The sequence below is a fragment of the Scomber japonicus genome, chromosome 10 (genome assembly GCF_027409825.1).
Source record: "Scomber japonicus isolate fScoJap1 chromosome 10, fScoJap1.pri, whole genome shotgun sequence".
Classification (NCBI taxonomy): Eukaryota; Metazoa; Chordata; class Actinopteri; order Scombriformes; family Scombridae; genus Scomber; species Scomber japonicus.
In genome coordinates this window covers 26597618-26612296 of record NC_070587.1, presented here as the reverse complement: position 1 = coordinate 26612296, position 14679 = coordinate 26597618, and the positions used below count along the sequence as shown (strand labels likewise).

The window sequence follows — 14679 nt, the reverse complement described above, 5'->3', positions numbered from 1 at the left end:
CTGGTGTATAATAAAGCCTCCTGAACGACCTGCATGGAGTACCACCCCTCTGCCATGGATGACACTGCGTTTCGTGTTGATAAAAATCATTACAAAATTTTGATTCTCTTCGTACAAAAACACTTTTTCATAGAAATTGCATTTGCACAAGTAAATGTGGAGCTTTGCTGCCAAAGAAAAGGGGAGAAAAAAAGCCACAGGAGTACAAAATGAAACTGGAGACTTGACACTGAGCAAATGGAAAGAAAGTGTGTGTACCCATACAGAGTTGTAGTGAGGTGTATTTACTGCAGTAGTGAAAATCCAGTCTTTAGAGATATAAATAAGGAATTTCATAAATAAAACAATAAATACTTTGAATAAATAGAGTTGTGTGTTTTGTGTGATTGCTGTGGAATTAGACTGAGCCGTCCCCATGTCGTTCCAAAGCTCCTCCATATTGACATTAAGGGTGTGTTACCTCAATAGAATCCTCTTTAAATGACTACTGGCTGATACATGGATGTCAACAGCTCACTATATTTATTGCCCCAACCCCAGCATTCTCTGCTTGTATTCCACTGTATAATCTGCCTCTAAAAAATACCCCCCCCCCTCCCCCAAACCCCTCCCCCCCATCCCATACATTAAAGACTAAAAGTGTTAGTACTCTGAAACACAAATAAATGATATCACTTATTGCCTGATGGATGATATACAGTATATCCATTTTTGATGTTGATCAAATATCATGTGACTAAGCAATGCCTCTCTGTACATTTTGGAGCAGCCGAGCTCGCCGCCGTCGTCTTCAGGGCTTTGGGTTTAAATTTAGTCTAGAGCCGACCACTCTTCCCAACTTTTGAAATGGAACAATCCTTTACAAACTGATTTCCCATTCCCTCCCCAACCCCCCCACCCCCAAGTTATTATCTCAGCACGTTCATTCATAATCTGTAATGGAGATGCTCTTATGATGATGCTGCTCCACCAGCCTCTGTAGAGCTGTGCGGTGAAAGACTGGCTGAGCAGCAGCTAAAAAGTGATAGGTCCAATTCTTTTGTTTTCACTTTTTTTTCTGTAAGGGTAAAGGACCACCTCCATTCCACCTTAAATTTATTTCCAGGCTCTTTCTTTCTTTCTTTCTTCCATTCCTGGGTTCCGAAAATCCTGGCACTCGCAGTTTGCGCCTTGCCAAGGTGGTAAGAGTAATGAGGTAACTCGCTGAAATTTCACCCAAAGATTCAAGTTATTTCCACGGGAAATATTGTTGAATCTTCTTATCAATAGCTAATTGTAAAGAAACAAGAATGACATTTTTTTTCTGTCAATATTCTCCCAACCACCTCTGCTTTTACCTCCCAAATAACCCAATAGTCAAACCACTACAGCCCACCCCCACCCCCTTTTATTTTTTTTACCATTTCCCCCCACCTGTCCCCCCAGTGTCTCTACACACCACCTCACTGAAGGAGAGAGGGTGAGAAAGTGATTCCCATATCATGCCATGGTCTCTTTCCCTGGCAGTCTGCGGTCGTTGAAGGTGTGCATGTTGATGACCTCCTCCGTTTTCACCATGACGGGCGGCTGGGGCTTGTGTTTGAGCCGGCGCTGGCACTTGAGGGATACCCGCAGCTCGTCCACCATGGCACTGCAGAAGGACCTCTGGGGAGGAAAATAGACACACAAAAAAAGGGAAAAGAAAAGGAGAACAGAATGGGTTTCAGAGTGCTTTCCCTTCTGTCCAAATGTTACGGCCAAGAGAACAAGAACTGTTCTCCCTGAAGGCAACCTCAATTTTTTGTAGCCCACACCCCCTCCCTCCTCAACTCCACCCCCGCTACCTCGGCTCTGAGCTGCCACAGGGGGAAATGGTGGAATATACAGGGAAGCAAGCTGGGGATGAGGATGGGGGGAAGGAGCTGGATGGATGGATGGATGGATGGAGGGTGCAGGTCCAAAAGCTGCGCAGAAGTGTAAATGATTTAACAGTGTCCAAAAACATCAGTGGTGGTTTTGTGGTCATTGCTGGCCATGCAGGACTTGTGTTAAAAAGCTTTGGGTATAAAGCATCCATGCTTATATAGTCTCAGTAACAGGTTCACATCATCAACCTGCAATGCTCAATAAACTGCAAGTGTCATTTTGTGATTAACCATTTGAACCTGAGGCTGGTTTGGCTCCGTTTCCACTCCCTTTATTTCACAGGCTTTTAGCAGAGTCATTACATATGAACCCACAGGTCTTCAACAGACAATTGTCACCATGAAATATCCTACTGAGTGACCTATTAGCACTTCCTGTTTGCACTGTGACCATGAATACACAGACAGCTATCACTGGATTACTGTGACACAGATGAAAACTCAGAAACATCCTGATTACAAGGCAAGATTTGACCGTGAAAAGGACGGGTGTGCATGTTAATGCAGATTGAGCTCATTGGGTGCAAAGGGTGTGTCATTTTAGTCTCTCAACTTTAACTCTGCCTACAATTTTTATTTTTGTTTCCCCATAATGCCTTTCTACATTCCCAAATATGGGTGTTAACTTGTGATTTCCAAAACCCTAACCTGCACTGATATTGGACAATTCTGCAAAAACCCTCATAACTTAAAATTACAAACATATTTTTCTGTATTTAATATCTACACATGGCAGCAATAGTATGGTTATAGACTAGGACAAACTGTAAAACCTCGGCAACTAATCCCATTAGGGTTAGGGTTGAAGTCTGTGTAAAGTAAGAATAAATATGTGTTCTGAGTTTGACATACCACAGAAAAGTGTGTTGTTAACCACCCTGCCAAATTTGAATGATTAAAAAAATCACCAAATATATGAAATTAGGCTTCAAAGTCAAACTACATCTGAGAGCTTTCTGCTGCTAACTCAGCTGCGAGCTCGGCTACTAACTTGGCGGCTAGCTCAGCGGCGAGCTCGGCGGCTAGCACAGTGGCTAACTCAGCTAACTGTAGACTGTAGTAGTAGTAGTGTGTGCTGAATGTATTTATACCTCTACAGCAGCAGGGGCGGGTTTATGCTAATCAGACCCGCCCACTAAATCCTGAACACAGAAATGTTGAAACACAGTTTGTGAAGCCTAGCTCCACAATTCAAATCTAAATGGTTGAAATACTTTTTACACCTTTTTTAGAAATACATTTATGACCTATTTAATGTGTTTAGAAGAAAATGTCTGAATTCACTTTACACGGTCTTTAATATCTACACATGGCAGCAATAGTATGGTTAAAGACTAGGAAAAACTGTAGAACCTCAGCAACTAATCCCATTAGGGTTAGGGTTAAAAATGGACTGAGGTTAGAATAAAATAACTAAAGTAATCTTTAATTACAAATGTGTAAAGTGGCACAAACTCTACATGAAAGCAGTGATATACTACACACTCTTCCATAACCTAACCCTCTGCCTTGCTACATGAAGACATACTTCTTTGAGGTACTGGACTGTTCCTGTAGTACATGCAGATACAAACAACAGCAGGTTACATTGGTAATGATTGTAGTCTTTACAATAGTTCATTCCTCCATTTAGAGACAGATAGTCCTCAGTGTACACCATGTTTTGAGCCTTAGGAGTTACTAGAGTGGCAAGGATACAATCTTTCACTGGCTTCCCACCAGACAACACTGCCAGTTGTATTGGATGAAGCCAGCTGACCTCGGATTGAACCCAGATACCAGATGCTTTTTTTTCAGGCTGAATAATTACAGTTTTGCATGTTGAAACGAAAATAAATACTTAGTATATTAATGGAGGATCAGTGGCTACAAACTGTGCTCTACACTCTACACCCCCAAAATACTTTAGTTCCATGTCAAATCACATCTTCTGATGAAACAGTTTTGGACGGTGTTATGTTCTGTTCAGTGTTTAGACCTAACCGGTGTTTGTGTATGCTTTGGATCCAGTAGTTTTAATTCATTACACTGCGCTACGAAAATCAACCTTCAACAGACGTGATGCTTGTTTGAGCTTCTTTCAAAGGCTTGTTACAGCTGCATTATAATGATGTGGGTTCATTTGAAAAAAGACAAAGAACTACCAGGAATTTAAACCTGAAGCAAGGACTAATAATGTGTATTATCTTTCCAACTGTAACGCAAACTGAACCTGTTCTTCCATAACCTTGACGACATAGCTGCTGCTGCTCTGAAGTCAGAAGAAGCGAATAAGCGGATAATGTTGTTTTGACACAAGAAAAAGCAGATATGGTGTCATTTAATGAAGGAACACAAGTACAAGTTCCAAGTGTCTGCCAGTTGATTTCTTGCCCTACTGAACTGAAACCGCTGGCTGTGTGGAAGGAAGGAAGGAAGGAAGGAAGGAAGGAAGGAAGGAATAATGTGCAAAAATAGTACCAGGCAAAAAATTCATTAATCCTGATGTCAGTAAAATGAGATTCATGTTTATAAAAAGCAACAATATCTAACGCTGTTGTACTCTCCTTGAATATAACTGGCTGGTTAACTAGTTGCTTCAACTGGATTAAATTCTACTGGTGAGTAAATGAACACTGAGGAGAAATCTAGATTGTGATGAATCACTTTGGACAAATAAGCCTAATATCCAGTGGGAATAAGACACTCATTCGTGTTCCACTCCCTCTTTACTACTTAACTCCATCAGACAGCTGGATTTCTACAGATCTTCATTTAAATATTGCCTAGTGCAGATTTATCCACATGCTGTGATTATCATACTGTAGCTGAACATCTGGACACTATGACAAACAATTTCACTGTATAGAGCCAGGATATGAATTACATGAATACATAATTAATGCAAAGATTGATGCATAATTAAATGATTAAATGTATCCATATTCTGTGCAACCCATTTAAGGGAGACTGATCCACAACAACAACAAAAAACAAAAGAAGAATCCAATAACTGATGTGCAGACACTTCTCTCCTACACTAGAAACATCACTATGAATCATATCTTCAAAATGCTTCAGTGATGAGAAATTAAGCCACTGACTTCATGCAGGAACACTTTCGGATTCTCATCCTAAATCTCTCAAGCAATTTAAAAAATACTGTAATAACTTAGTAGTAATAAAAAGAGAATACTTTGACTTGATGTTAGAGCAAAGGGCTCAGTGACTAATATGAGAGGTGGTCATGTGACAGTCACAGAGATATTAGAGAATATTATAGCCTGCAGTAGATGATGTTACTGTGCCAAAATATGCTGATGAAAATCATAAACTCTTGATGAATGGTGGTTCATTATGGTTTAGTGGTTTAGTTATTCATTTTACTTTAGTTCAATTTGAATTTCTGTATCATATTTAAATTTGTTCAGAGTAAAAGAAACCAAGCCAAGCCACACCAACAATGAACTGATCTGTTAAGTGTTGTGTGTATATCTAAAGTGTAATACCACATTATTCACCATCAAAACACTTTTAAAACTATATGTCTAAATAAACTGTTGATGTGCATTTGCTTTCTTACTTATTAGGACTACAAATAGTAGGAAGGAAGGAAAGGTTTGTATTTGATTTAGCATATAATCTGCACATGAATATTACAGACACTCAATATCAGATACCTACTACCATTATTACAAAGCCTACATGATGGAAAATACTCAAACACCATAATACATTGGCCTTTTTCTGAATGTGAGTTGAAAATGGCAAAGTGATTGTAAACTTTCATAATTTGGTTGAAAAGTTGTTGCTGATGGACCTGCTGTGTTATTCTGTTCTGTTTATTCTGTTGAATAAAAACAGCTGCATATATTGTATTGTTCACTTATAATGCTTTATATAACATACTGTGTTGAGGTCTGGGAAAGCAAATATAGGCTAAATCCTTTAATTAAACTCTACAAAACAGCTGTTAGAATATTAAATAAAGCTTGTTACTGTTATTGTCCATTATTCAAAGGGTGCTGCACATCAGCCAATAAGACGTTATCAGAATATATATACATATCAGGCTGGATACACATACATCTCATACACACATGAGATTTAGTGATAAGAAAAAAACTATAGAAAATCTAAAGCCAAATTCTTCTTATTTTTTAATTCGTATTATAATTCTTGTCCATATGAAATTGAACTGCGTTTGTTTGGTCCTCTGCAGCAACAGATCAGCTCTGTACATCACTGATGTTTCTTCTTTGAGGACAAATTCGGAAACCAAAAGGGAGAAATTAATATTTTAACTTTCATAAAAACTCAAAAATTTTGCAACTGCACTGCCTTCTATCTATGAGTGAAAACTCATACTGCTAAATCTCACAATTGAAACATAACAAACAGCAGGGACCAGATGTACTGAGGGTTTGGGCCTGTACTTCAGGTGCAGATGATACATTTGATCCCAAAAGAAAGTCTGCAAACTGCAGCTCCCAATGCAGCTATAGTTTAACAGGTTATCAAGAGTGACGTTTTGCAGATTTTGTTCTTTGGTCCAGCACCAGTTTTTTTTTGTTCCAGATGTGCACATCTACCACACAGCTTTTATACATTTGATCCCACATGTGCTGTACTGCTGCAGTCTGTGACTTGTGTGAGTGTTCACAAGGTTCACCTCTCTTTATTATCTATGAATTTAGAGGAGGACGGCACAGATAACTGGAGGAAGCGTGAACAGAGAAAAAATAAGTAGCCAGACTTAATCAATGAACACACTATCTAATTACTGCAACACAAACACACAAACACACATGGCAAGTTTAGGTTTGTGTTCATCAAACCTTAGCTTGAACTTGATCACTAGTGAAGTATACAATCACTACAAGCTGCTACTAAAGTTTTCTTTATTTTGCTAAGACGCTTCAGTGAGTGTATGGCTGCATTTACCTCAGTAACATTAACATCCATATCAGCACTGTCTCCACCTCCAGGACTAATACTTAACTGCTGTCTTAGTAAATCTGACACTGACATAAAGTCAAACACAACTGCACAACATAACTGTGTCCCTCAGTGTTCTAAAACACCAGGATGTCAACAGCCTGAGGAGGAATCTAAATTGATCTCTGCTAGCTCAGTATCAGACCGATGTGTTGGTTAGGTTAGGATCACATCAGTTAGGAATTCCCTCTGTGGTCAACAGTATGAACTCTGTGGATTTACCAACATTGTTATCTTGATACCTGAAGCCATCTGCCAAATGACTCAAGCCTGTGAAAGGTAATGTTAACACACATCACAGGAGTATTTAGACATATATGTGATGATTCATTAGGTTTGATATGAATTTATAATTTACAATATCATTTAGTAGATGCTTTCATCCAAAGTGATGGAAGTACCAAGTAGTGTTTTTTAGTTTTTTTTAGTTCAGTCACTCTGTGGTTCATACAGAGCTCAGTGAATCTTTCCACTACCAAGAAACTACAGTAGAGTCTGGCTAGTAAGTTAGGGCCCTGTTGTGGTGGTTGTCCAAGGCGCCTTTCATTGGTGGAGCATCATCTCATTATCTTGTGCGATCACTGAAATACTGTGTGGTAGCGTGAGATCCCGCACACAGCACATCGAACGTGAAGCAGGTGCTTTGTGCGGGATCTCGCACTACCACGCGGTATTTTGGTGATCGCGCGAGATTTCGACGATGTTTACAGCTAAGTGTCATTTTAATAAACTACTGGTGTACTTACAAACTTTCCAATGCATGGTTGCATGGATTTATGAGTAAAGAGCCTATTTATACTACTGTAGAAGTTTGATAACAATCCAGACATTATTAGTGCGGTCATTTACCAGATACACTGTTGGTTCCATTAGCGCCTGTATTAAGCTAACTCCACTATTTTGCAACCAAATGAAAAAAAAGGGCAGAGAGAGTGGTTAGATAGACGTCATGGTGCATATGACGCTAGGTCAAAATTACGCTGAACCATCTCTTTAAGACCAGATGCTGCAACATTCTGGTTCATCTGCAGAAATGTGAACATACCTGTTTAGACCTGCCAGTAAAGAGTTGCAGGAGTCAATGCATGATATAACAACCTGCCCTAACAATGACTATCAAAGTGCTAACTCTCAGCTTTACTTTCATATATTGATACATCTATTTATCTATATATCATAGTACCTGCTTATCCCTAGTGTGCAGGCTGTCCTCTTCTTCTTCTTCTCCATTCTATGGACTCAGAAAACCATTGAAATCTATGAGCCATTGAGAGCTATGAGTTCACCTGACCTGGATGTTCTCATGTCTGCATGAAGAAACTAAAGCAGCCAGAGTAAACTCACACAGGAGAACATGCTAACTCCACACAAAGGATTAGAAAGCTTCTTGCTGTGAAGTGCATGCATACTCCTAAAGGGTTAAAAGGACTATTAGTTCTACACACAGGGGATGTGAATGCCTCAATTACCTCCTTAAACTTAACATTTAGCTCTTCAAAGTAGTTGTTTCATTTTAATTGTGTATCTTTGTTTCTATTGTGAATGTTTCATTTTGATCTTGATTCAAGCCAGCAGGTCACAGATGTTCCACAAAGGTAATGAAATATGGAACAGTGTGAAATGCTTAGAAGAGAAAATGCTGAGGATATCCAGAGGTTGAAAAGGTGAGGTCTGTGGTTTCAACAATGGCATCTTGATGATGGCTACCATGGAAACACAGCTCTCTGTAATTACAGTGGGGTTGGTAAGTTTTTAGGCTCAGTTTAGTAGTTTAAATTTTTGCAAATATCTTAGTCTTTGACCAACTAGTCCAAATGTGTGATATTCTGTCATATAAATGCTTTGTCATGAAGCATCACATGTTAGAACTGTTGTAAGTGCAATGTTTGTGTGCTATGTTAAAGGACAGGTTTATCATCATCATATCATGTCTTAAAAAATCAGTCAGGAGCCCAAATGAACACTGAAACTTTTTTTTTTTTGCTGTAATGATTCCTCCTGTTCATACTGACCATTAGAAGATCTCTTCATAATGTTTACAATGGAAGTGATGGAGGACTAAATCCACAGTCCTCCTTCTGTGTAAACATGGATTTAAAAGTTGATGTGAAGCTAATATGAAGCTTCAGTCAAATCTTCATCTTCTATGTTTCAACGTTACAGTGTTTTTAGTATCAAAGTCTTTTTGTTACTATACTTCCACCACAGCTCAACAGGAAACACTAAGAGGAGATTTGATGGTAAAAAGACTGTAAATGTGTCAGATATCACTTGATATGACTAACTCACACTGATGAAGCTCAATAGAAGCTGATCAGAGACTTTAAATGACTGTGTGGACACACTGTGGATTTAGTCCTCCATCACTTCCATTGAAAGCACATTAGAAGGAGATCTTTTAATAGTCAGTATGAACAGGAGGAATGATTACAGAGAGGAAAACCTCTTTACTGTTCATATGAACACCTGACATACTTGAAAAAATTGTGCATCTGTCCTTTAAAGTCCCTAGATTTCCACATTTTAAGACTCTTCTAACAACAACTGCATTAGTCTGTGTGTGTGTTTGTGTGTGTGTGTGTGTGTGTGTATGGTGGATGTCTGGTGGTCCGAGGAAATGGTCTGAATCATGAGGGAGATTTGAATTAAGCAGATTGATGACACGGAAAACTGTGCTTTGTGATGGATTTACACACACACACACACACACACACACACACACACACACACACACACACACACACACAAACACACACAAACACACACACACACACACACACACACACACACACACACACACACACACACACAAACACAGCTGAAACTCACTCATTCAGGACTGTGCACAAACACAAACCGACAGCCATCTTCACATGTGCACACACACATGCTCTCAGTGAGTGTGGTCAATTGTACAGTCCCATAGAACATCATCACTTATTGATGCACATTGTATCTCATCTGGCTTGAATCCTGTGTTGCTGCACGCCCAATTAAACTGCTGCTTCTTCACATTCTCTCCTCTTTTCTCATAAGCTGCAATGACATCTGCAAATACTGCGTGATAGAACACCGTGAAGCTGGGAGCGGAGCGGTCCTGCTCCTGGAGCGGCTATGAAAAAAAGCCATTGTGTGTGTGTGTGCACCTAGATAATGGGAGTTTATTGTGACGAACAAAGTGTTTGGTTGTATTTGAAAGCAATCATTAGCACTGTGTCTCAGTGTATACTTATCCTTATTATATTTACATGCAAGTGGGAAGTAGACACAGTGAATGTGATTAGGTGTGAGGTCTTCCAGTGTGAATTATAATCACTCACAAAGCTTACAGCCAACACTTACAATTACTATCAAAGTGCTCCTGTGACCATTGATCCAATGAGAATATGGCAATGGAAACATTTTGTAATGTGAGATGATATTGATTCAGAGGTGCTACTTTAACTTGAAATCATTGATTCTGAGACAATTACTGTAAACAGGTTCAAATCCAGGCCAGCATGTCCATGTGGGCCCCACATGGACTAAATGTGGGCTTTGTGGGTACTGAGTGGGCATGGGCTTGAACTGGGCAAATTTTGCGGGTCCCACATGTATTCAGTAACATGGGACGCACATGTGAAGCCCACGTGGGCCGACTGTAGCAGCCCCATAAGGGATGTAAGTGAGCTAAGCAGGCCTGGGCATAAACAGGGCAATTGTATGGGCCCCATATTGTTCCACAAACATGGGCCCCACATGTGAAGCCTATGTGGGCTGGCTAAATGGGCCACATTTAATGTCCATTCTGATCCCACTTAGACCCCACATGGGCAAACATATGGGGCCTACGCCCACTTGGGCCCCACCTGAAATCCAGTCAGAACTCACTTGAAGCCCATATGGGCAAACACATGGGGGGCCACCATGGAAACTGTGGAAAAAATCCCACTTTTATGCCCAAATTTAACCCTTATGGTGCCTTCTATTTCATTCAATGCTGAATGGAACTTATTGCAACATCAGAGAAGTTTCATTAAATACAAAAAGTATCATCAAAGTTTTTTTTTTTGGCACCAAGTTTTATAATAGCCAAAACACTAATATCATATCCTATACTATTGGTTTTATTTGGTTGATACTAGAATAAGCTAATGGTGTATAGAGCAACAGTGTCATTATACAGCAGTAATGAGTAGCAAAGAGGTTGTGGCATGAAAAAAAATGCTGTAATTACTTTGAAGGCTTGATTAACATTATTAATCTGTTGTTGTATATTCAAGTTGTTTTTCATGTATTTTGTTTACTCAGTTAATTGACTTTAGCTTTTACCTCATTAAAATACTGTGTTAGTTAAGTGTGTTAAGAAACTACATTAACCATATTCTACTTGTGCCTGGCCAGTGCAATCAAATGATAGTCTATTTGTGCTTTATATAGTGAGCCAACAGCCAACAGGTCAGACTTGATGAGAAAAGATGTTAAAGTGCCTTAAATGACACAAAACAGAAAGTGTGTTACTTTCCAACCCTAAAAAGACTAATCCTGTGAAGTTAAGACGCCTAGGAGGGGAGATCATAGAAAATGTGGAAATAATTGGCACATATCCGTGCAATAATAATGTGTCTGGGGCAAAAACTAAATGAAAAAAGTGTATTAGAGCTACTGTGGGTCAACCTTGGAGAAAATATGACTTTACTCCTGCAACACATAGAGGAAGTAATTACCTGCCAACTGATACATGTGTCTGCCGGTTAGATAATTTGTTCTTTTTCTATTTCTTATATGTTTTCAATTCTACCAAATAGTTCCCGAATCCATGTTTTATTCTGTATTTGTATTTATTGGTTTATTTAACAGGGACGGTACACATTAGATCATATTGCTGTAAATGTGCCACAGATAGCTGGACAGTCTCTGGACATGTTACCAGAAAAATCATTAGAAATGCAATTTTTGGTTTTAGGATTTGTAGCTTTTAGTTTAAATAGATTTAAAATGAGGGGTTAGGATTAGGGTTGAGGATGTTTATCAGAGCTCTGCAGTTATGTTAAAACACTGTCTTCATGTCCTCGCAACAATGCACTTTATGAAAGCACTTTATAGATGATGGGCACTCTCACACTCTATGAACATGAACATGCTTTTAATTATGACTGTTTTAAATCATGACTTTTACCCAGGCTCTATTTTTTTTCTTGTATTTTTAAGGGAAACAATATTTAGTAGTTAAACATAATGAAAATAACAAATGGAAAAAGGAAAGAAAGGAGAAAAAAGAGTAGTAACTGTAACACCACACTGTGATATGATTTCCATACATTAACTATTTCAAGGTATTTTATTTCAATTTATATTCACTTCTTTTAACCACTTTGGGACAATTGATAAAGCTGAGAACACATGTATCAGTGATTTTATGACATATTGTCATCTTATGTAATTGTGGCAATCATTTTGGGCAAATGGTCTATTTATATAATCACCAGGTGCAGAGCAATGTTAGCCACGTGATGACATTTAGTCCGATCTCTCCTTTTAGTTCTGGTTTTGGTCTCAACCAACTTATGGTGGGGGGGGGGGGGGGGGGGGTCTGTCTCAGCTATGTTCACCAGCTGGTTTGTCTGTCTGCTTGAATAGAGCTGGGTATCAGTACTCTATACCTTTAAGGTATAGTAGGTAGGTAGTATGGAAATGTCTCCAATCAAATGATACCAGCAATCAATAGAAAATATGACCATTTGTATGAATTTACTCACAACCAATCGACGTAAGCATTCTTTGATTTAATGCGACATGTGACTGGGTTAGGGTTAGGGTTAGCTAAAACCCATCTGTGGTGGTGAAGTCGTGGTGAATTTGAGTTAGCACGTTTAGCAGTTCAGCAGCCAAGATGCTACCTACATACTCTAAAGTGTAGCTAAACTACATGCCTGTTACACACGATAAAAACAAGTGTACTAAATGTGGAATGGGTATCAATGATGTAATAAACTGGCATTGGTATCACTTTACGGGTACTTGGATTGGTACTGGTATTTTTAAAATGATACCCAGCCCTACTGCTGAAACTAAACATTTTCATTAAGGCCTCTAAATGTGAAAAAGAGTAAGGAAAGCAAAAAAATGTCTAAAAAGATTAATAGTGCTGAGGGTCTCTGTGTGTTCAATAAGTGAATCATTTTACCATTACACACACACACATGTGAGCAAATGATTGATTAAAGCAGCTTCAAGAGGAACAGGAGGTTATCATCCATTCATTTGCTTACAATACATTTTTAAAAGCATCACAATTCATTAGGACAGGTATCTGTTAATGTTTAAAACATCCATCATCAAACCTCCATCTCTGCTGTTTGTACAGGTATGAAATGTAGATGTTACAGCTACCAAACAGGAGGAATATCTACAAATACATAGTCACAGTACACCTGCTGACTGTCTAAGTCACTCTGGAAAAAAATCCTTTCATAGCTATTGATTTTCTCCTCTGTAAAATTAAATGGCATTGCAGTGTTTTTACCAGTAACAGCCACATAGCTCAGGCTTTGGGGAACACTGGGCCCACTCTACTCAGGCTCAGGGGACACATCACCATCAGAGCTGCCTGCTAGTGGCACGTTGGATTGATGGCGGCTGCTTAGGGTCATTGGATTACAGAGTTTTTTATGACGCTCAACAATCAGCCGCAGCTGTACCGCCACTCAGCACTGTGGGATAGCGCAGAGAAAAAAAGGGCCTGTCTGCTTTAAAGAGGATGGAGATGTCGTAAATCTGACTCTTAGAGCAGACATTGAAAGGGGAAAAAAAAGGTGCGTTTAGTCCATGAGATTATTTACACAGGCATACATGAGTAATGGTTTAATATAAGTGTATATCATGAAGGCATTTCCTGGCAGATATTGTTGGTTTAATCTCATACTGTATGGATTTTATAGATGCAGTAATCTAAAAGTAATCAGCAGAAGAGATGATTTATGGAATACGTGGAAAAGACACGAAAATCCAAAAGGTCCCTCACCTGTGATAGTGAACTAATGGGCTCTGCTTAGCTTGAATGTGAAGAGGAACAGATGTGAAGTTGTGATGCAGATGGGATGGAGCACGGCTGCGCTGTAATCCTCAGTTTACTCTACGTCTCTGGCCCCCAGTGGGCAGTAAATGATTAGCTGCTCTGAGCGTTTGTCTAATCTGTGCGCTCCTCTGAGCTGTCACACACACATTTGGTGCAGTGCAGTTCTGCGTTCTGCTCAGTGGATGAATCGTGTTCTGATTATTGTTTTATTCTCATCTCTGTGAAAGTCCACCTGCATGCATATATGTGTGTGGAGAAGAATTCAACAGCTGATATAAAACAGGCAAGGTTTTTAGGTCATGTCCACACTGAATGCCATTATGTTTATCCTGAAAGTCAAACTGTGACCAAATACTCTATGTGTTCCTCTATGCTGAGACACACACTGTGTCCCTGATGTCCAATATGAACTATTTTGGAATCTGTCAAAAAGCTTAAAAAAAAGAAAGAAAGAAAAAAAGGTCAATCTGTATTTATGAATGGGCTTTATGCATGAGGTGTGAGCATTTTTACAATTGTGAAGCTCCAGTTTAGCTTGTGGAACTCTCTCTGCTCTTGAAGTTTTCTTTTCTCCTCAGTAGGGAGAGAAACACAATCATAATGTCATCTAGAGTGCAGTGCTTTTATGCATGTAATATATATCCATATTACCAAATATATGGATATATATTTATCATATATATCCACATATTATACGACGTATAAAATGCAAACTAGCAATTCAATCTGCAGTCTGGTGAA

General features: G+C 39.1%; 1 protein-coding gene across 3 annotated transcripts in view; it reads right to left on the bottom strand.

Annotated features, from left to right (window-relative positions):
- Positions 1-1396: 1396 nt before the first annotated feature.
- The window catches only part of grik2 (glutamate receptor, ionotropic, kainate 2), a 322030-nt gene continuing 308747 nt past the window's right edge, over positions 1397-14679 (bottom strand). For 2 of the 3 annotated variants that reach the window (XM_053326627.1, XM_053326626.1), the window contains exon 16: positions 1480-1644. In XM_053326627.1, the coding sequence (XP_053182602.1) occupies positions 1480-1644 (165 nt within the window). Of the gene's footprint in view, positions 1645-14679 lie in introns of all 3 variants that reach the window. The other variant, XM_053326625.1, reaches the window with a different exon arrangement.